This window comes from Psittacula echo (assembly GCF_963264785.1).
Source record: "Psittacula echo genome assembly, chromosome: 11".
NCBI lineage: Eukaryota > Metazoa > Chordata > Aves > Psittaciformes > Psittacidae > Psittacula > Psittacula echo.
The window spans coordinates 3214907-3237281 of record NC_137746.1 but is presented as its reverse complement, the minus strand read 5'-3'; the positions used below and the strand labels follow the sequence as shown (position 1 = coordinate 3237281).

Here is a 22375-nt window from a genome sequence, read left to right as displayed (position 1 = left end):
CACCAACCCAGGGTGCATTCTGAAGTCCACACAGGCACAAACCCAGTCCATCAGTGTCAGTTACACTTAGGGAGGCAGCGGACAAACCCTAACCCTAATCTAAGGGTTTGAAGTGAAATGTGGACAAGGTACCCCAAAACATTTCAGTGCCAGTTTGAGTCACTTGTCTCTGACTGAGATGTCAGGCGAACAAACACATTTCCATATCCAAGAGGCATCTTCATGCAGGATTTAAATGCTATTAAAAAGAAAACCCAGGGAAAAAACAGTTAGGTTTTAAAGTATTAACTTTATTAATAAATATACATCCATATGATGATGTAAATACAGATCATGAACACTACTCCATTCCCATACACATAATTGCACACGAGTAGCTCAAGTTCATGGACATAAAAACATACACAGTATCTAATCAGGCTTTTTACAGCAGAGGATGGGGTGCCAATACTAGTTAATTTGATTACTGCTTCCCCCAAAGTAAACCTGTGGAAAAGCAAATGATGAAAGATTAAAGTATCAGAAAGTGGTTCAAATTTTAGAATACAGGTGTTTCTATTTGGGAAGAAAAAAAAAAAAATCACAAGGAGAAAGGTCTAATCTCTACTAACGTCATAAATATATTTAAGCAGTGTTAAAATATATGCATTAAAATAGAGAAGAATAAACTTTTTTTGTGGTCAGAAATGAAGTTTGCAGTTTAAAGTATTTACGATTGTTATCAGCTGTTTTAACTGTCAACTCTTAAGCGTGAAACATTATTATACATATAACAAAGACAGCAGAGTCACAGCTAATGAAACCATCAGACAAATGACTTCACATTGCTCTGCCTTTTAAAGCTCTTCAAACGTGGGGGAGGGAGTTCAGTTCTCATCTGAATTACTCTGTGTATTGTAGTTCCAAGTAATTCTTTTCACAGACACATCGCTTTTCACTGACAAGGCTTGGGTTTGTCCTGACTGAACTCGAGGATCTTTCATTCAGAACAGAGATCTTCAATGGCTCTTGATACACAGAACGGTTCGGGTTGGAAATAACTTTAAGCTCATCTAGTTCCAACCCCCCTTTCGATTCATTTCAACTAAATCCAAGATACAAGAACATTCCTTCAATGACAAAGCTAACTGCTGACTTTAAAGATACTATCTTTGCTATCAGTCAGCACTTCTGATGGTCTCTCATTTTTCTTCTGCCAAAATACGGTGCGAGCATCTTGAATATGTCCAGTGCAAGACTTTATAGTAGCAAAATTATTTGGTTTTAAAGTTTAACTAAATTTAATCAGAAACTGAATAGTAGTTACTATATGTATATTAAACAGTGAACTCGTATAGCATTATGAAGGAATAATAGCAAGCTAATACATTTCATTGATGTATAAATAAGACGTTAAAAACTTGATAATTAAAAGGAATTCTTAAAACCCAAACTTGACATGGAGATCTTCTGAGCAGTGTTAACACACAACAGTGATCCTAGCTTACCAATAGCTGAATTGTGAGAGATAATATAAAATAAGCAATTTACCCTTACAAGTAATGTTTTCATCCTATGGGGGGAAAAGGCCAGTTTTCCCATTGGTACTAATAAAGTTTAGGCATTAACATGCTGTTTCAGTGTTTCTCATGGAAAGAAAAGTGTTGAAAAAAGCACAATGTATTCTGCAGATTATACATAGGAAAAGCAGAAGTATTTGAAAATTCCATTTCTGGTTCACTTTGAACCTCTGTAACTTCCTTTTCCTTCTCCTCACTGCATGGCACCAGGAAGCTATAGCCAGATAGAAAATCAACTGGAATTTGGAAATGCCCAGCAGTGCCCTTCTGGGTCTCCTGGCTAAATCCAGAGTGCCAAGGAGCCCATTACAGGCTCTCTGAACACTTTTCTACTTTATGCTCATCATTCCACGATTGACAAGATTAATTGCTTTTTACTGGGATTATATTCCATCTGATGTAATTAATAAACACTGTAATGAACAGGAATTGCTTAGCTGATTTCATTATTTCATCAGCATACTCAAATACAGAATTCATTATACTAGCAGAACAGCAATACATCGGCGTTATCTCCTGACACACAGCACAGCACCATTGAGGAGATGCACGAGTGAGAAACAAACAGGAGCAACAGGATCAGCAGGAGGAGGTAAGAAGTGGAGTTTCTCCAAGGTACAGTGGTGACATGCAACGCGCTCCTTGCCAGTGAGGTGGGACGCTCCTGCGTTACTCCGTTCAGCTGAAGAGGAACTGCTTTCCCAGCTGAGCTCAGCAAAGAACTTAGAGCAGTCTTTTGGGGAAAAATCATCTGATTAAAACCAGCCAATACAACACAGATCCTGAGGGTTAACTCACGTTAGCATTTTGCATGTGTCAGAAGTTACAGCGTTCTGAGAAAGACTGCTAAGTTTCAGACTTGGAGTTTGGCGAGGAACAGAACATATAACTGGATTTCATAGCTTCAGCATGAAGAAACTCTACCTTTTAGTAGCAGTTTAGCTGCCATTAGTTCCTCTATCGCCTAAGGAGCCATCCAGTACAGTTGAGGTTCATTGTCTTAGTTGCCAGTGCATACACAGTTCCCCCAAAACAATTCAACACACCTATTGTAAAGTACAGCATAAAGTCCAGCTCAATATGTGTTAGGCATCACTGGAACACCTGAAGGCTTGCTGCTTTTTTCCTGACAAAAAAGGTATGAAACATGACATCTGTTTCGTAAGTTGTCATCACTGAAAGCAAGAGGTCTCATCAAAATGACAGCAGGCCAGAACAGCATTTATGTTAACAAAAAATACCAGCATCACTCAGCACAGGCTCTTCACCCAAACTTTTATGCTCCCCCAAATTTGCAATGTCTTTATATATATATATTCCCCCTCCCCAGATATTTTAAGCTACAAATAATAGCATATTATATATGGAAACAACTTAAATATAAACTTTCTTCCTGATGGAAGAAAGAAAGGAAAAGCTTTAATTCCAGTAAAATAAATGAAGCACAAACAAGCTGCAACATTGAAGAGTGATTTTCTGATGTCTAGATGAAAGTATTTTAGACGCACACACGCACACACATACTCTTTCACACTTAAAAATCAAACGCACCCAGTTGAAAAATGGAACATTTCTTTTGGATGGAGGGAAGGGTTTAGTTTGAGACAAGAAAGGTTATTTATAGAAAACCAAGAACAACTTTTTTCAGCTTGCATGCATAGATGGATTACTTTTTAACTGGAGTCTAGCAGTGCAGTAAACTGCATCCTGTTTGCATCAGCTATAGAGTTTGCTTTTATAAATCATGAAAATGGTGTCCTTTGGTAGATATATAAGCTTCCATAACTTAAATAAAAGTAACAAACAACAAAGTAACTGTATTTCCAGGAATATCTGGCAAAAGGAAGTCTGAAAACTTGGCAACAGTGTCTATTTAAAAACACTTTTGTCAGTGTTTGTATTTGTAAACATTATAGGTTAATACCTTAAAAGCTATTAAACTGTTGCCACCTAAGCACAGATTTTAAAGGCAAAACCCAGTGTAAATAGCTATTTACAGATTTAAGAACATACTGTTTAATATTGAGCAAGTGTGTAACTAGAATGAACAGTACTTAATGTCTTAGAAAATACTTCAGTTTTCAAAGGATTATCTGTAGTTTGGTATAGGTACTATTAGGCATTTCAAAACGACACAGCAGAATACTGTACCAGCAGAACTAAAGGAACAGCAGCTATCACCTAAAGGCAAATGACTTTGTGTTAATAAGGCTCTGTGAAGCTGTAACATCCTGTACAAATGCTCAGTTTTCTACAGCTCCAAAACAAAAAGCCACCTGAACTCAGCACTTTAAAAACAGGTTGGGGTTTTGTTTGTTTGTTTAAGTTTTTAAGTGTCTATCTGAGGTCTGTAGAAGCTCCTGCACAAGTAGAACATGCAGCTTGCTGCTTTCTTCATCAGGTTTTCTTAGCAAGTAAGAACTCAGCTGGCTAAGTTCCCTGTTGTGGGACAGGCCACATCATGACCCAAGAGCCAGCTAATTCTGTCCTCCTTATTTCACTTATTTAATGCATAACCACACAACTAGATTTTCCAGAAATTAAATGTAAAACTAGGGACACGACATTACTTAAGTATGGACACCAAGTCATAATGCATCACTTCAGACTTTCTGAGAAATGATCATTTAAAACCCACAAACCCCCCTTTAAGCCAGTGCCTTCTCAACATTACTTTTAGTTACTGAATTGCACCTGCAGGCTATGGCGTTATCTGAATAAAAATCAAAGCTAGAAACTCAGGCAAACACTACAACCAAATGCAAGAAACATGCCAAAATTCAGAGTAAAGCGGATTAGTAAGGAATTCCTAATTCCCTCCTTTCATTCATTAGGCTGTTTGATTTTGCTGCTAGTCTCCCCAGCAGCATGTACTCCTCTGTTATGCACCATAGGATAAGGAAAAGCTGCACTGCCACAAGTATAACTTAGATTTGCAAGCCGTGATAGAGCTTTAATGCTACCTGGAGGTCTGCCTGGGCTGACTTTGTATCCTGCTGCTTTAGTTGTACCCAAGGGTCTGCCTGGACTTGTCTTAAATCCAGCTGCTTTGGTGGTCCCGAGGGGTCGACCTGTGCTGGTTCGGTACCCTGCTGATTTTGTGGTCCCTGAAGGCCTTCCACGTTTCCCAGATCGGTTGAGGTTTTTCTTTTTCTTTAGTTCATCTTTTGTCTCTATATTCCTGCCACTTGTGGTCTGCAAGTGTGACTCGTTCAACGCATCTTGTCTCTGGCATGCAATGGGTTTGTGGCTGACTGCATGGCTGTATTTACTTTGCTGCGTGGCATACAAGTCAAACTGGTCGGCAGATCTCACATTGTCTTCGTTAAGGCAAGAACTCTTGCCAGTCCCACAGAAAGCTGGATTACTGCTGGCAACAGGGTGCATCATTTTCTACCAAAAAATAAGAGAGACAAATAGATATCAGTATGTAACAACACTGCAGTTCCACAAGTGAGAACATTTCAAAAGCTACCTCTAGTTCTTAAAACTAGTCCAAACTACTTTGTCTATTTGTAGTAGACAGTATTGATGTCAGTAAATTACTTTTTAAAGAGTTTTATTAAGCTTTCACTTGAGGTTTTGCATATACATATTATATATATAACCTTTACATATAGTTACAAAAGACAATTTAAACAGCATATGATTCAAATGGATAAAGAAGTAGTATGTTAAGGAAGTGGACAAGAGCATTTCACCAAGATATACAATATTCAGTCACCTGCTATGGTTTTAAAACCTTTCTAACTGAATCTCGTCTAAGTTCTAACCATTCTATTTGTAAGAATAACCTATCACCTGTGAGCCAAGGAAAAGTATGGTGTCATTGTCTTGATTATGTATACAAAGGCTTCTAAAGACCCTTTTTTTTTTACAGCAGCTTAATAAAACACTGATCAGTTTTGTCATTTCTTGTCACAACTGATATGAAAGAAAGAAACAGGTAAGACATTCAGCAAAGACTATGGTGTCACAGTTGGACAGCTGAGGGATGAAATGAATCTGTTATGAAGTACAAGATGCTGGACTGCAGAAATGCTACTGCTGTCCTAGTTAGAAGGGCAGGTACAAACTGCTGGTAATGCCAGCTCCGAGGTAATAACACAAAACTGACTTGAGCTGTGCTCTGCTTACAGAGGTTTATTTGTTTCAACAAGAATCGAAGCCCTGTCTTCAGGACAGCAGAAGGGTGACTCTCACCATGCTACCGCAGGTTAACCCCAGTTCCAATGGATGAAGTGGTGTCCAGCTGCTAGAAACCATGAACCATCACCGTCATAGTTACAAGCAACAGAGGGTGCTGAAGCACTGGCACAGGGTGCCCAGAGAAGCTGTGGCTGCCTCGTCCCTGGCAGTGTTCAAGGCCAGGTTGGGCAGGGCTTTGAGCAACCTGCTCTAGTGGAAGTGTTCGTGCCTATGATTCTATGAACTACTTCTAAGTAAATTGGTTCTGCTTATGTCCATCATATCAAATGCTTGCAGCACATGTACTAGGGTAGAATCACAACAATTAACAATATTACTGGTATTCTAGAACATTTCAGTATTAATGCTTCTGAATGCCAACTGCACAGATCAGATTTCTTAACAGGAGCAATACTGTATGAAGCCAGCAAAGCACTTGAGGAACAACACAGCAATATTTTCACCCATTCAACTATACTGGTTCTACAAGTTAAATAAGCTGCAAATACTCAGTTTAAGATAATATTTAGCCATGCTACAGAGAAGATGAAGCCAATCAATATCTGGCACATCAGAGTACTTCTGCACCCTGCAGTCATGCTGAGAGCACCAAATACTTCTTCCTGTGATAAATTTCTCTAGTAGATAAGGTCTGGAAGATTTATTGCATTTTCCATGCAGTGGCTCTGGAATATCACCTAGAGCGGCCCAATTTAAACTCTGCCACTGATTACTGAATTTATTTGGCAGTTATGAATGCCTCTTCCCAGCCAGAAAGCAGACAGCAGAGGCAGTCTATTTACCCAGGAATAAATCCCTGTGCCCTTTTCTTCTGATTACAATGGATACATTCCCTGCTGTAACACCCAATTTACCTTGGCTTGTCAAACACTCAGAGTGTATGCATTACTCCTGGGCAAACATACGAATATGGTTTGATGTCAAATAGTGAAATTATGATAGTCATATAGTTTAAATATTAGATGGTTCTAGCAGAGATTATCCAAATGCTACAACTCTGGTGTAATGCATGGGGTACAGTGCAACAAACATGAAACCACACTTGCTGCAAACGGAACAGGTAAGAATAATTAGCAGGCCTGTGCTTAACAAAGCACAAAGGAAGTAAGCTACAGGTCAGGAGACCAGACAGACTTTTCTGTGGAGCACAAAAAAGGAAACGTAAGATTTTCTACAATTAGCAGTCAAAAGAATGTTACCTTCCTTTAACCCCACTAAAATAAGGCCCACAAAAAATAGCTGAGATTTTTGAGGATGCGTAACTGCAAACATACTGGTTCTGATAATGCACTTCTGCTGCCGAGAGAGTAAGCCCAGCAGCTCTGAAAGGCTATTCATCTATTTGCTAATACACTGGAGGACACTTGGAGCAGTTACCAGCATTCTTGTCTGAGTACTCCCTTTAAACACTGGCTTCAGCCCCAAAAAGCCACTCGGAGCTCGACTGCCACAAAGAAGGATCAGTTCAGCTGCCTGGTATCCAGGGAACACACCAGAGCAGGGAAAAGGCACTGAATTATGTGGGGGCCCCTGGCATTTCTCAGGAGACTGAGCACTGCTCAGACTCATTCCAGCCTACATTACATTCTTATTCTCCGCTTTTTTTTCCTCAACCCAGGAGGATTTTTCCTACAGACCCCATCCATCTTTCCTGGAGAGAACCATCGCAGGTACTCCTAGACAGTGAATATACCCTGCTGTAACTGCCAAACATTGGAGCCTCATCACCATTTGCATGTGTTTTGTGTCTACTGTAATATCCCTGAGAGTTATAACTTTACATACAAAACCTGACTGATGCTTGTTTACCTTCCATCTGGCCACAGCCAGCATCACTGTAACTGATGAGAGAAGAAAGACAAACAAATCAGTAACTGTTTAAAATTTCTTACAAGAGGAAGTATAAAAACCCCACCGTCTTCGTGGAAAACTGCCAATGAGCTTTTATTGTTCTGCTTCCCCCCTCACCTTGCACCGGTTTTCATCAAACATGAACATTTCAAGTAGGAGCCGAGGTTTGTTTTCTGTGGGTTTTGATTTATCATAGAATCCCAGACTCTCTCAGCCTGTCCCTCTTGTGTTGCTGCCCCAGAGCTGAACGCAGGACTGCGGAGGGGCGATCTCGTCTACTGAGAGGCAGAATCCCCTCTCTCGACCTGCTACTCAGGCCCTGGGGATGCAGCTCAGCACATGATTGGCTTTCCAGGCTGGAAGTGTGCTCTGCTGGGTCATGGGGAGCTTGAAGACTTTTTTTTGTTCAAGTTTTAAAAAGGAAATCTGTAATTGAGCTTAATTCCCCTAACATGGACATCTCCAGCATAATTTTACTTCATTCACATTACAGCAGGGAATAAAAGAATGTAATGAGTCCGCCTGTAGAGTGGAAGCAGGTTTCTTGGCAGGGAGATACACAGGATAAATCAGAATTGGTATAAAATGCAAAGCTATGCCAATTTAAAAATAACACTAGCTAAACTGTATAGCTAAACACACACATGCTTGTGTGCAAGCCGCCTTAAACAAAACCAGCCACAAAAGTTTCCAGCAAAATAGAACTTATTTGGTTTAAATTTGTAAAAGATATTTGTAATGGTTTACTTAAATCAGTTTTTAAACTGATTCAACTGACTGGTTGAACGTCTCTGTTTAAACAAACAGTTAACATGAGGCCTTGAGGTAACATTTAGTTGCATTTCAAACAGATTTTTACTGGGACCTGGCTGTAGAGAATTTTCTGTATGGATCCTTTTCTCTCTGGTATTTTATTTTTATACAAATGCTGGGGAAGGGAGGAGAGAACTGGATAAGCTAGCTTTGGGAAAAGAGAGGCAGCATTAGAGCTTCATGTGTAACAAAGCACAGAAGCTTCACCACAGCTAGAAATAAAGATATAAACAGGTCAACCCATCCATCCAAGACCTGCAAAGCTTTGCTGCAGGGGCATTTCTGGACATGGTGAGGAGCCTTCCCATTAAAGCACAGCTGCATTGCAAAGTTAACTTGCTGCAGCCCTAAGGAAGTGAGTCAGGTTTTGTTTCACTCAGATGACAGCCAGGCCTACAGGTCAGTCAATACACAGCGTATGAAGTTGCTCTTACGGGTTTTTTTTGTACTTCACAGTCGAACTTGGTATGGTTTGCTTTCTTCTGCAAGGAGATGAAACAGAAGCCATATTATAGGCAATACAGACGCACCAAGAAACTTAAGTAAGTCCACCTAATTGCAGTGATATTACAGGTTTTGGACAGACAGAGTGCATCCTTGTAGCCCTAAACACAGGTTAACAAGCTACACAGTTCTAGCTTACGGCTACTAAAGCTTGTGTTATGATATGGCCCATCTCTCTCTAAGCTTGAAACTCTGCAGAGCCCCTCTGTTCATATCTTGTACACTACAAAATATTTTAAGATCAAAGCTACACAAATCCCTTGTCATAAAAACACCCTCCATCAAGCAGAATACTCAGTTCCCACATAAGCTGCAGGCAACTGCTCTGGTCTCACGCACCCCAACCTGCTTGCTCGAACTACAACCTGGTCAGCCCCACAACAGCCCTGACTTGACAATGCTTCTGACGTTAAAACACCCTGAATCAGAGCAAAACTGAACAAAGATGGAAGTAAATCTGTATGACAGCTCTCCAAATTATGAATATCAGGAAAGTACACTCCTATCGCCAACAGGGACAATTTTGCTTTCAATGAGGATTTGTGCATAAAACCCCACTCATTTTCTGAAGGCTTGCTCCGCTGAGCCGCAGTACTTTCAACAGAATCGATGGAGCTGTAGGAGGCTGCAGCAGCACATTTTCATCATCATCCAACACACAGAAAGCACATGACATACTACCTAAACCACAAGCAGCTACAAGTATTATTTCTGCACCTCACTTCTACCAAGTAAAGGCGCTGGAGTGGAGCACAGGAGCAGCTCTGTTCAGAATGCAGCTGCATAAAGAATGCTCTGTGCCACGCGCCACACGCAGGGGCTGCGTACCCTGGAGAATACCAAAGGGTTCCTTTACTTTGCAGAGAGGAGAGTTTAGGCAGCAGCAGGAGCAGAGATATTTTCCCTTTCAAGACTGCAACAGAGATACGGTATCAGTTCTGCTCTTCCCTCTTAGGGATAGAGGGTGTAAGAAACACTTTCATCACTCAGTTAAAAGAATGAGTTGTATCAGTTTCAATGTTCTTCATGTGTCCCTTTCACTGTCAGCTTCTTTTCTACACCTTAACTCTTGCTAAAGTACCGGCTTCCCCACGTCTTAAAAACCTGTAACTGCTCATTTTCACAATGTTGCACCTTACCATGTGTATTCCCATAAATGTAAATATTTTAAAAACACCAAGTATGAAATCCTACCAGTGGCACAACATGCACTGTAACACTTGACCCTGCATTTGGAACCTGATCTACTTCTGAAGCTGGATAACCCCTTTCACCAAACCATGCTTACAAAGCACTTTCCACAGCTGATTGCATGATTTTCATTTGACACTATGTAAAATACATTAAAACCAGCCAAAACACACATGATTTCTTTACAGCAGTGACTCACTAGAGCTACCACATGACAACATTACACTGCAAACTAAACAGACAACATGATTTTGAAAAGTTTCTTTCTCAGTCATTCTTAGTGCAGAAAAAAAAAAGGACTAAGAAATTTAGAGTTCCCCAAGCAACACAAGAACTTACAAGTACAGCCCTTCCCTGTGATCCAGGGCCACTTTCTTACATGACTGGAAGTTAAAGGAAGAGTTATTTGGAGGTGATACACCCACCCCTTCCAATTCCTCTTCCCCCAAGATGTGCTGGGCAGAGGGGGAGCCTTCCCTCCCAGTGGGGCTGTGATTCTTGGTCCTTACCAGGGAGCTGCAACCTGGCTGCATCTCTGTGCCTCTCAGAGTTCAAGTCTTTTGACTCGGATGCCCTTGGAGAAACACTGCTCTCCAACGCCTAACCACCAGCTTTGTATTAAAGACAAAGATCAGTGCTGCTCCCACAAAGATTAGATATTGTCAGGCAACAGGTAGGCTAAGTGTCAAGTAAACTGTGAGCTTTTAGGCATCATTCATTATTTGATTGAAAAACCAGGCAAACACGTAATCGTTAGGCTTTCTGACCTTAAAAACCAAGTAAGTAATATCTAAGGGCAGAGTTTCATTAGATGCTAACATCAGCAAGAACATCAGCTGAGTTCTTCCCACCCCAAAGTTAAGATCATATAACCATGTGATGAGAAACAGGACACTTGAAAGGGTTAAGACAGCTTCACAAAAATTAAGGAAGATAACATCAATGGTTTAATTAAGTGCACACCTCTGACTCTGCACTGACACAACTGACAGATTGGTTTCATAATCAATAGAAACCACTCTGAATCTGTATTTTTTCTGAACGGGACAATCTTGCCCTTTCCTCTTCTCCCATGCTCCCACTCCTTGTTCCAACACTATTGTGCAAGAGCAGGACAAACCAACACAAAGGCTCTGACCCAGGTGAAAACCAATCCAGCAGGAAAGCAAAAGGACCAGCTGGCTGGCAGTGAGGCAAGAGAGGAACAGAAACAAATTTCCATTGGAAGCACAGAGACAGACTGAGCTCCCAGGTCAGCTTAAGCCATGTTCCCCACTGGCTGCCACTGATCCACTCCCCCCGGTCCCAGTTACTTAAAAATCTAACCAGACCTCACAAAGCTGACTTTGACAACTTAACGGACTTAGAAGACTTGAATGAGGGGTATGACAAGCCCCAAACACAGCACAGGGAATAGAAAGGGGGGAAAACTCCCACAGCTGGGGACGGGGCAGCACAGAATGAAGGCAGCCATCAGGCCAGACAGACCGGCTTAGAGGAGTGAGGTTGTGAAACTGCACCCTGATTATTCTGGTTCTCTCATTACCAAACTTCAAGGCAATCTACATATGCATATGAATGATGGAGCAAGTAAAGATCTTTATAAAGAGAGGATTGTTAGCGTTTGTGAATTGTCCATTCACCTCAAGGAGCTATTCCCAGGTAAACAGGAGCAGACCACAACAACAGCTTTGAGGAGCTGGAGATGCTTGTTCATCTCCGTGGGTGTTCTCGCTCACTCGCTCCTCTCCCCAGGGAACAGACCTGATGTAGCCTGGAACAATAGCTCAGAGAGATACAAGGTGCTCATTCATCTCAGTAGGTGTTCTCACCTACCCTCTCCTCCTTCCCTAGCCTCTTTCCACAAAAGGATTTGGGAGCTTAAGTAGATGGATCAAACATCTGCCTGATGTGTGCTTACACAGGACTTAGTGCAAAAGGCTCCGGGCACCTTTCAGTACACCCAAACACCACCACTGCAGCGCACTTATGTGAGAATGCAGAAAGGCAAAGTCCTGAATCTGTTCAACAATGGTCAATGGACAAACACATGGGTCTTTTTTGTTTAAGGTTGCATCTAAAACCTGGAGGATACAGACAGAGATTACCAAGAGCAACTGTGGTATCTGAAATAGGAATAAACCATAATTTAAGAACTGTATTAACCAAGTGTTACTCCAACTCTTTCATTGCACAAAAATAAACACATGGATCAACGTAACTATCACTTTTTTCCAGAAAGCTACCCAGAGAGAAATGCATGCAAAGTAAAGGTGCAACTACTCACTAATTAATTACCCCAGAAGGACTATGCACAAATAAGGGTGTAGTACACTATCTGTAACTACGTGCAAGCAAATACACCACTTAGAGGCATTACTCCGCAACGCAAACACAGAAGGAACAGACCGGCGGGTATTCAGACACCCTAACACGCAGGTGAATGAAGGCACTACTTAGCTATGGCAAGGTAACACACCCGTGGACTGTATTCATGCGTTACAATTGCACACGCTAACGGAAACACGCTCCAAGTACAAGCACTGCACACACAGCATCCCCACCACGAGGGCCATGGGTGCTAGGGGGTATTAGTAACAATTCCCTGAGCACGGCGAGGCCCCGCTGGGGAGCAGCGGAAGGGCCCGGCTCCACCTGCGGAGGCCAAGGGCCAGCTGAGGGGACAAAGGGGCTGCGCAGCCCCATCACCGCCGGCGGTGGGTCACCGGGGGCTCGCCTCCCGTGTCACCTCCCTTGTGCGGGCAACAGGGAACAGGCCCCGGCCCAAAGCCCCGCTCCGGCGCAGGGCACGGCCCGGCTTCTTCCCGCCGGGCGGGGGACAGACGGACGGGGCGGCGATGGCGCAGCTCCCCTCCCACGGGGCGCGCAGGCTGGGCCCCCCCGTATGGAGGCCGAGAGATCCCCCTCAGCGGCGGGGCCGGACGCGGCCGGCGGTGGAGGGGAAGGAAGCGGAACGGAGCGAACCCTCTCCGCTCCCCTCCCCCGCCGGCCGCGTCTCCATCTTGCTCAGCCGCCGCCTCCCACCCCGCGGAGAAGGGTCCGGGGGACTCAGGCCCGGCCCGCACCTACCTGAGGGGATCGGGGCGGCCTGCGGGGCAGCGGCAGCAGGCGGGCGGGAGCGAGCGGCCGCCTCCCCCACACCCGCCGGGCAGCTGCAGGGAGCGGCGCTGCGGCGGGCGCGGGCGGGAGGGAGGGCGGGGCGCGCTCCCGAGCGGGGCCGCGCCGCGGGGGCGCGCGGCGAGCGTGCGCGGGGCGGGGCCGGCGGGGGGCTCCTCCCGCCTCTGAGGCGCTCACCGTGAGGGACCCGCCGCCATTTTGTCCTAGCGGGCGGGAGATCAGCGTTGCCTCTGTGACAGGGCAGGGAAGTGCTTGCATTGAGCTGCCTTTGCTATTCCTCTCCGTTATTCACATTCTTCTTCGCATCTGGCTCCTAAGGATAAAGCGCTAATTTATTGTATGGTGAAGTGAATCATAGAATCACAGAATTTAAAGGTCATCCAGTTGCAACCCCGTGCCACAGGCAGGACACCTTCCACTAGAGCAGGTTGCTCCAAGCCCCGTCCAAATACTATAAATGCTTAAGCATGTTCATGGAAGCTGATTCAGGATTTGTGGTGTTTCCATTACTTTGATTCGGATGGAGGAGCGTGGTACTTTACATCCCAAAAGTACACATGTTGTGTTATTGTACATGTTGCATTATAGTCAAGGTATTGTGGATTATCAAATACTTTGCCCTGTTTCATCCATCTCTGTCCTAGAGAGTTCAGCACTGCAGTAGCACTTCACTATAAGCAAGGCTTTATACCTTTAAGCAGGTATAAAGTTGCTGCTTCAATTATTTCCATGAGATTCCCATAGAAAGAGGATTTTTAAGAGCCCAGCACTTTCCGTAATCTACCCTTTTGTCTTCAGTGTCACTTTAAGCAAAACAATGTGACTTTGTGGAGGGCTCTGACCAACAGATTGCTTTATCTGCATGTTTGTTAATGACCACAACCGCATCAGTGCCTCTGTATTCATCCAACCCTGCCTGCCTGCTGCTAGCACCCTTGGGCCGCTGATAGTAGCACACACACAAACCTTCAAATCAGAGGCTCTACATGAGCATGGAAGTCCTTAATGACGTATGAAAGGGTCTGAAAGCTGTTCTGCGTTATTCAGATGAGGTCTTAGGAAATAAAAGCAGAAAAGAGCAGGCAAAAAAAAAGAACCTGCAGCTTTTACAAAGGGCTAATCCTGTTTTTCTCAGTCTTTCCCTCTCCTGCTGTTGTTTGGGGAGCTGACTGCTGTCCTCCAACCCTCTGGTATTCCATTGCTATGATACTTGGAGCTACTCAGGCCGAAAATTGCTGTGAAACATCCTGCCAAGATGATGGTTCGTGTGTTTTTGCCAGTGCTTCCTAATGCATGCAAGAACCCTCACTTGCAATGTAAGAAAGCAGCAGGGAAAAGCAGCATTTATTTAGCTTAATTTAGCAAATGATTCACTTTATTTACAAACCTCATCTTTCTGCTGGTTTTAACTCTTGGTTGGAAATGCTGCCACCAACCAAAAGTGGTTGAGTTCGATACCTCCTTGGTTATCATGTTTTCATGTCTTAGTCTGGAAGGGGATGGAAACCCGGCCATGCTCAGGCTCCTCGTTTATCAAGAAGAAACCACGGTCTCAACAGAACACAGAAGCAGTCAGACTGTAGAGGAGTGAACCTGTAACATGAAGCAATGAAAGGTTCCATGCTCACAGTGTTCAAATATGAATCTAGTAGCAGCTGTGCTAATGAAAACAAGAACCAAACAAAACATAAACCAAGCAAGCTCCCCAGAGCCTGAAACATGGCGTTGCTCAGGTTGTGAATCCGCTTCCGCCTTTGCTCCCTCTAGACTGCTCTCACTGGCAGTAGCAAATGATTACATCCATTATCTGCAAGGTAAACGATGCAATGAAATGCTGCCCCTTCCTACAGCTGGACTGCCAAATCCTGTTCTCCTCCTCGCTTTCTGCAATCTCCACATCTTCAAGGGGAGAGGAAGGGCCTAAGAGCACAAGTTCCTCCTCCTGCCAACACAGGAGCTTCTCACTGCCCTCAGCTATGCAACGTGCTGAGCAAGCAGGGATAATTCAGTGCTGTAACTGCCACCACTTCCTGTCCATTCAGCTATGAATTACTGGAGCTGATGATTTCTACAGATTCACTTCCTTGCTAACGTGCACAGCAGAGGAAACACAGGTTTTAGTTGAGATTAAGGATTTTCACTAAATACAACGTTTTCCTTGCTTGGCAGTTAGTTTCACAACAGTTGCCTGGGGGTGTTTATTGTTCTATGAAACATGTTTGTGATGATGACTTTCATACTCAGAATGGCCAAAGTATAAAATAACTTTAAATATCACACACTCACTCCACAGTAAGTTATTAGTAATTCCTTAGCTCACTAGAACAACTTAGTTATGAGATGCTCATTAATTCACCTCTGCTTATGCTGGTCAGCTTGACAATTCTGTAGCTGTTTGACAACAGAAGAAGATTTAAGTCGGTTTCAGATGCAAAGTCTCAGCAAAGCGATGTTTGGGTGGCAATCACTCAGCCTAATGGTCATTTATTTAAAAACAATTGTTTCCACTGTAGCTAAAATGATGAAAACAAATCTTCCTGCCTAGCACTGTGTAAACATTGTGCAAAATGTACATTTTGGGACAGACTGGAGTCCAGCTGTGTGCCTTTTATCTTCACATTCTTAGGTCGCTCCCTGCCTCCACTGCCCCGCTACAGCCACAGTAAGCTGGAAGCCACGATTTCTTCTGCAGATGCCCGAGCTCCAAGAACACCAACTTGTTTAAGCTGAGACCATATTTGGAAGAGATCTGGGTCAAGAAAAATAATCAAAGGGAAGTGCATTCCTGGAGCATCACGTGAGGAGGCCAGAGCGTGCAGGCAGGACCAGAGACCGTGCTGGGAGACCGCGAAGGGGCCGCGCACGAGTGACTCGCTGCGAGGAGGCTCATGGCAAGGGCTGGCTTTACACCACCACCACCTCACCCACCTATCTGGGCAGATGGGGGAAAGGTTCTAATAGAGATGTTCAGCAGCACATCATTGATAGTGAGTGTCCATGGCAGAAAATGGAAAACTAATTCTGGCAAGCTCTGCAGTATCCATCCTCAGACATACACTTACCTGTCTTCTAACCCTGCCACTAGCTTCACTAAGTAACACTCCTTCTTATGAACACATCTGAAGGACAGAAATACCAACATGCACTCGCTCTCCCTGAGACTGTCATTCTTTTTCTTACTTTAGGAAGATCCCAAATCCAGCCTTTGGTGTTCTATATTCAGCTATTACAATTCAGAATTTTAGCAAAGCTTTGCTTAAGAATCATTATTTTTTTGTTTTCCACTTGGAAGCCTTGAGAAAAGCTCCTACAGATGGCACACTGAGCCTCAGAATCTTTTATTCAATCAGCAGCCAAAGGCACAGTAGTCTGTGCTGCTTTAATTGTACAAGTAAAATCTCAAGCAGCCAAGACAGGGAACAGCTACGGAACATGCCAGGCTGTGATCTACTCATTACATTGTGGTTACAACTTTCACAGCATAAAAGACTAACAGGTAATGTAGGCCTTAAGCTGCCTATTTAACAAAACAAAGGGTGGTGATGATGCGCAGTGTGGCTGGGGTAGTATAAAATTCTGAACTGTGACTGCACAGTTTTCATCTTGCTGTGATTTCCCCCCCCCCACTCAGAACGCTGGCTGTGGTGGTCCTATCGTGTTTTCTCGGCTAGGGCACAGAACAAAACTTCTGCCTGTTCACCCACTCACTTGTGTAGAGAGGAGCCTCATGTGCTGCTGTATTAGCTCAGATACACAAACCACTGCAGCAGAGGGGTTGTCCTTAACCTTCACAGTGTAGTGAGGCATATTGCTGTATGAGTCTCTGGAGGGCTGCCTGCAAGGAGAATGAGGGAGCCAGCACAGCTGCGAGCAAGTCTTGATCTATCCTTCTCCTGGTGCAGACTAACTTCCTTCCTAACTGATGTGGACCTGCGGGGGCTGGACCTCAGGCTGTGGTGGAGGCTGCCATGGAAAATGCTGGCCCAGGGCTCCCCTTTGCTGCCTCCAGGGATCACCACTGCCTCCAGATTCACACACCTTCACCTACCTACACCTGAAAGTGCCAGTGTTCTGTTCCCTGAGAACAGCAATCACCCTGCGACCACCGCTGCATGATGACAACATCACATTACTGTGATAGGCACAAGCAAAAACTTATCCATGATTCAGTACCAAATCCACCCAAACCACCACTGTTCACTCAAGCACTGAAAACATAAGGCAACCTAGAAAGCTGGTAGCACATCGCCTTGGGCAAATAACAGAACAAGCTGTGCATATATGTATTAAAAAATAATAATAAAGAAGAAATACAGCATTCCTGTGCTCTTCCAACAATTGGCAACAGGAATCTGCCTCAGGCAGATTCCCTGGAAAGCAGCCAAACTGTGATGTTTGTAAAGATTTCGCCTATATCCATGGATACCCCTGGAAAGAACTAAATATAACATTTTTCATGACTGTAATATCTCTTCAATGTAAGTGCAGCAAACAGATGAGCTATTCAGAAAGACAGTTTCTAAAAAACATACATTGAAAGTATTTTTATTTTTGCTGGAATTTAAAAAACATAGGAATATTGACATTGCATTTAAAAACCCCAGGAAGTGAAAGGTTATACATGGTTGCGTCTCTGAAATCCAACAGTGCAAAGCTGGAAGTCACAAAAATGTCTCCATCATGCCTTTTTTAGGAGATACCAGCATATATATATGAACATTTTGAAACAAGGTTTTTAAGGATGTGTCAGTCTGTCCAAACTTGAGAGTGCTCTTCATTAAATACACTCAAATCTGTCACTCTTCTGGGGGCACACTGTCAAGAAGTCAGACAGTTCAACAAACAGGTTGTATGAACCATACCAAACCCCGGTTGCTAAGGGAAGGAATCCCGGTGTATTTAAAGGGAACCACAGGGCTTTAGTTTGAGATTTGTTTTAAATTGAGAAGTGTTCCTGTGTGTGCTGCTTCTCTTTGTTTTACTCACTGTATGAACATGGGCAAGTGCTACATTATGGATGTTCTTATCCTAAATGCATCCTGTTAAGTTGGTATAATCATTCCTTTCCTATGTTGCAGGTAAGAGACACTGACGTTCAAGTAACAGACAGTTGTATGCAAACAGAAAGAGTCATTTAAATTACCTGAAGCTTGGAAAGAGAAGTTGTGAATTTATACAGCCATGATGCAGACTGCATGATTTGTCTTCACCAAGGTTAAAGCAGTATATACACAGCTGGTTTAAAATGACACATCCCTTCTCAACGTGTCAGGTAAGAAAAGCTTTCTACAAAAGCCCTTTTGAAAGTCATCATCTTGAAAGTCTTCCAGCTGCTAGAATGACACAAGTCAAATTGCTACCATTTAGGCTCCAGGTAAGTAGACAGGAAGGTGAATTGCTTAGGAGTAGTAAGTGTCCATCATGAATACTAATGGTTATGGGGATGAGACCTCAAGAAGAAAGGTCCTGTCTGTCCCAGTAGCTTACTGACTGCAGTGATAAGTCAATATTTGTGGAATTCACTCATAAATATCATTATTAATTTTTACTTAAAGCCATGTCTTAACAGTAATAAAGATGACAACCCTGGGGGGGAAAATCACATTAAATGTCTATATACGAACACTATAAAAAAGTAATAAAATCATATATCATTACAAAAGAGGTTCCTCCTTTTTTTCCTGACAATTTATTTTTAAACCAAGCAGGCTTTCATTCCTATGTCAGAGAATGAGGGAAAAAATCAAATCCTATAATTCTGATGTTTAGAAAAAACCAGGAAAAGTCTTTTCATACTACAAAACATTCCACTTTACAAAACCCCACAGAGTTATTCTGTTACCTGGATGATAAAGACAAAATGGGACGTTTCAAGGATAAAAGATCTTAAAACTAGACCTCAAGTATTTCTGGATAAAATTCTCTTCCCTGATCACTGCAAGACTCTCTGACCTTGGGGGGAAGTTTGTACAGGGAGCGAATGTGTGTGAACCAGCCAGAGAGATGCTATGGATCAGGAGAAAATCCTGCCTTTATTCTAGTGGTGTATTATTTTCCCAGTATAAACTGATGTGATGTGAGCCATCCCCACAATATGAAGCAGGTACAATTTCCACCACGAATCCCAACACTGTTTCATTCACTGAACAGTACAGTCTGTCCGAAAAATCAAAATCTGGTTTATTTTATATTCTTTATGATGAAAAGTATATAAACTGCACCTTTAAATTAAATCATGCTCTGCCCAGACTGCTCTGCATTAAGACTGATAATTTTAGTGGAGAGAATTCAGATGGTTCAGCAAATATCCATGTTCTGTTAAAAAACGTCCGCAAGACAAAATAAAAAAGTCCTTAATTTACAATAAGCAGTGTAAACAGCAAAAAACAACAGAAGCCACAAGTGTCACGCACCAGCCACTGGCACACAGGTAACTCCAAATGCTCAGAGAACTTTGTATCTTCCTTTGTTGGTTGGTTGGTACGAATTTTGCTGCAAATAAAGGAAAGCAAAACCACAGTTAAAAGTGAAAATGGAGAAAGGAATTGTAATGAACCCCCCACTACTAAATCCGTATTACATGTACATAAGCAGCTGCTTAGCTTTGGAAAACATTTTTATGGGGAGGTCAATGATTTTGCAAAAGAAACAAAACTCTCCATAACGGCTCAGCAAGACCAGTGGAACTGACTGCTGATCTCAATGGCTACTTGAAGTGAAAAAGCCAAAGACACTGTATTGTGCAGTAGCATTGAATATTATTCTAGAGAAAGCCAAGAATGTGATTTCTCAAGACATTATCTCATTTCAAAAAAGGAGGATGTTGAACACAGCCATTATTAGCTGGGTATGCTGTGAAGCTAAGGCAAAACAAATCCTTCAATGCATATAAAGTATTAAAATCAGGGGAGTAGTTCTCTCCTCTCCTCTGCCTGATGGTGCTGAAATAAGGAAATGTATTGGGACCTAACTCTTTGAAGGGTCTTCACTCAAAAAGCAATGTTAATGTGTTATCTCCATCTGCTGGCTGGATAACAGCTGCGTGTTTGCCTGACTGAGCACAGTAACGTATTTTCTACGCTGTTCAGCAAAACAGTCTTTGAGATCTATAGGTCCCTGATATTAATAAAAATGTAAGCCTGAGTGTCAACATTTGTGGAAATGGATCTCATGAAACATAAATTAAGGCACTTTCCCTCTGTATTCTGGATATTTCACTCACCAATCTGATGAGCTCCTCTTTTATAAGTCGCGTGATTTCTGCCTTTGCTTTCTGTACAGCCAGTTCGTTGGCACCTGAAGACAAAACATACTTTAAACATTTTCTGTATATGAAGCCTACAGAATACCCACTGCTGGCTACTTTCAGAAACATCATAAAGCTTGCTGAGTATCCTCAACTATATGCTGAAGAACTCTCCAGTACTGAACAGACTGCCACAGCTAGGCTGTGTTCCAAGGAAGATACTTAAACCTGACAATCATAAATTACACTATTCAAAAATACCTTGGATGAGAGGTTTCTACTCTACTCAACCACTGTAAGATTTGCAAGATTTTTGTTGAAGTTAATGTAATTCCTTATACCTTTAACAGCCAAAACCCACACAATTCTATTTTCTTCCTTATTTCACAATGGCACAGATATCTTCATGCTTATTCTGAGAAGCATCTCTGTGATCCCCACAGATTATCTGACAAAGCGTATTACGATAAACGAGTGTTTCTTCAGTAACTGCAAAGTAACTACAGTGGGTCTCTAACTGAGCACCCACAGACATTATGACTACAGTGACTCCAGGTCCAATCACAAAACTAAACTCCTATCTTTAATGACAATATTTATAAAAACAATACATACTCTCTATAGCCAAATAAATCTTTCGTTCTCCTTCCTTGGGTTCTTTGCCCGGAGGGAAGTAAGTTCCTCTGATTGTAATAGCAGCTTCAGAATATTCACTGATTCTCTGTAGCGCTTCCTTGGAGGTAACTTTCCACCTGGCAGTCTGCAAGGTAAAGGATATGGGAGGATCAACATGGAGAAAGGCATCACACAGTTGACATTATAGACAAAGAGGAGCACTGTGCTGTAGCAATCAGTCACAGCACTCTATTGCAAAAACAGAGACTGAAATTTCATCTGCTTATTTTTATGCAGGTATATGTAGAAAGACCTGCATCTTGTGTCAGCAAGATAAAATTATAGAAGGAGAAATGAAAAGGGATGCATAGTACTATTGAAGCAAGAACTCTAAGGACCTTCAACTTTGCTACACTGGAAGTTTAAAACTTGTATTTTTTTCTTGTGATTTTCTGAAACGGCACCCGAGTATTTTATTTAGCACTTTTTGTACAGGAGTAGACTTCAAGGGCAAACATATACTCTTAATGGCTGCAAGTACTTCCCTTTAACAAAATAAATGCCATTTATTTCTACCCAGTTCACCAGTTAAAGACAAAAATAAGTAAACCTTAAAAATATCCATAAATAAAGCCTAAGGAATAAACACTGCCAGTTACTTATTCTCTCTCTAAGAGGTACCTTATCAACACCCATCATAAAATGACTCACCCATCATCAAGAGGCTGCCCTATGTGTAACTTACACGTGATGGTACTGAGTGGTTGCGTAGTACTTCTATAAAAACCAGCTTACAGAGTCAGCTGACTTCTTGCTTTAGGCACTGATTTTATCTTACTTTATCTCTATCATTTTGGATCTTTTTTTCAGTGTTACACATGTATGCAGCACAAGATGAGTCCCTCTCCCTTTAGAGGTTTCCCAGGGACAGTGATGATTCTCAGTGATGAATTTGTTTTTGATAATGTGGAATACAAATGGTCAAAATAACAAATGAGGTAGCTCAGGGCAGCAATATTCTCAATGGCAAAAATACACAGGTCATTAAAAAAGCAAAGAGCAGTGTCAGCAGTAGTATGGCCTTTGAAAAAGAAGCTAAATAGTGACAAAGATTTAGATGTAAGAGAAGTCATAGGAAAGATTTCTGTACAATAAGAAACACTTGGGGTTTTTTGTGATATTCTCTGGAATATGTCCAAAGCAATGTGCTAGGAAGTGACCACGAATAGTGCAGTAATTCCAATTAGGT

The 22375-nt window shown here is 42.4% G+C and overlaps 2 protein-coding genes across 10 annotated transcripts in view; both read right to left on the bottom strand.

Annotated features, from left to right (window-relative positions):
- Nucleotides 1-269: 269 nt before the first annotated feature.
- Nucleotides 270-19714, bottom strand: LOC308226034 (UPF0461 protein C5orf24 homolog). Of its 7 annotated transcripts, none has more exons than XM_080627334.1 (3): nucleotides 13443-13580; nucleotides 4523-4952; nucleotides 270-2685 (listed from the first exon to the last, which is right to left on the bottom strand). In XM_080627334.1, the coding sequence occupies exons 1-3, from the start codon at nucleotides 13521-13523 to the stop codon at nucleotides 2645-2647; spliced, it is 552 nt and encodes a 183-aa protein (XP_080483460.1). In that variant the 5' UTR covers nucleotides 13524-13580; the 3' UTR covers nucleotides 270-2644. The 7 variants fall into 7 exon arrangements, with proteins under 7 accessions (XP_080483460.1, XP_080483454.1, XP_080483459.1 ...); XM_080627328.1 differs by lacking the exon at nucleotides 270-2685 and adding an exon at nucleotides 14724-14753 and having other exon boundaries at nucleotides 2721-4952; nucleotides 13443-13578; XM_080627333.1 differs by lacking the exons at nucleotides 270-2685; nucleotides 13443-13580 and adding an exon at nucleotides 19679-19714 and having other exon boundaries at nucleotides 2721-4952.
- The window catches only part of DDX46 (DEAD-box helicase 46), a 23648-nt gene continuing 15996 nt past the window's right edge, over nucleotides 14724-22375 (bottom strand). Inside the window, exons 21-24 of one of the 3 annotated variants that reach the window (XM_080627319.1) lie at nucleotides 21127-21271; nucleotides 20488-20561; nucleotides 19679-19757; nucleotides 14724-14858 (exon numbers count right to left, since the gene is read on the bottom strand). In XM_080627319.1, the coding sequence (XP_080483445.1) occupies nucleotides 19710-19757; nucleotides 20488-20561; nucleotides 21127-21271 (267 nt within the window). In that variant the 3' untranslated portion in view covers nucleotides 14724-14858; nucleotides 19679-19709. Of the gene's footprint in view, nucleotides 14859-17794; nucleotides 18596-19424; nucleotides 19758-20487; nucleotides 20562-21126; nucleotides 21272-22375 lie in introns of those variants that run through there. The other 2 variants (XM_080627320.1, XM_080627318.1) reach the window with 2 other exon arrangements.

Coding starts and splice junctions, on each gene's coding strand:
- LOC308226034 (XM_080627328.1), bottom strand. CDS start 13,523: ATGCAAGCACTTCCCTGCCCTGTCACAGAGGCAACGCTGATCTCCCGC. Junction 4,953..13,442: donor ATGGCGGCGGGTCCCTCACG/GTGAGCGCCTCA, acceptor ATTTTTTGGTAG/AAAATGATGCACCCTGTTGC.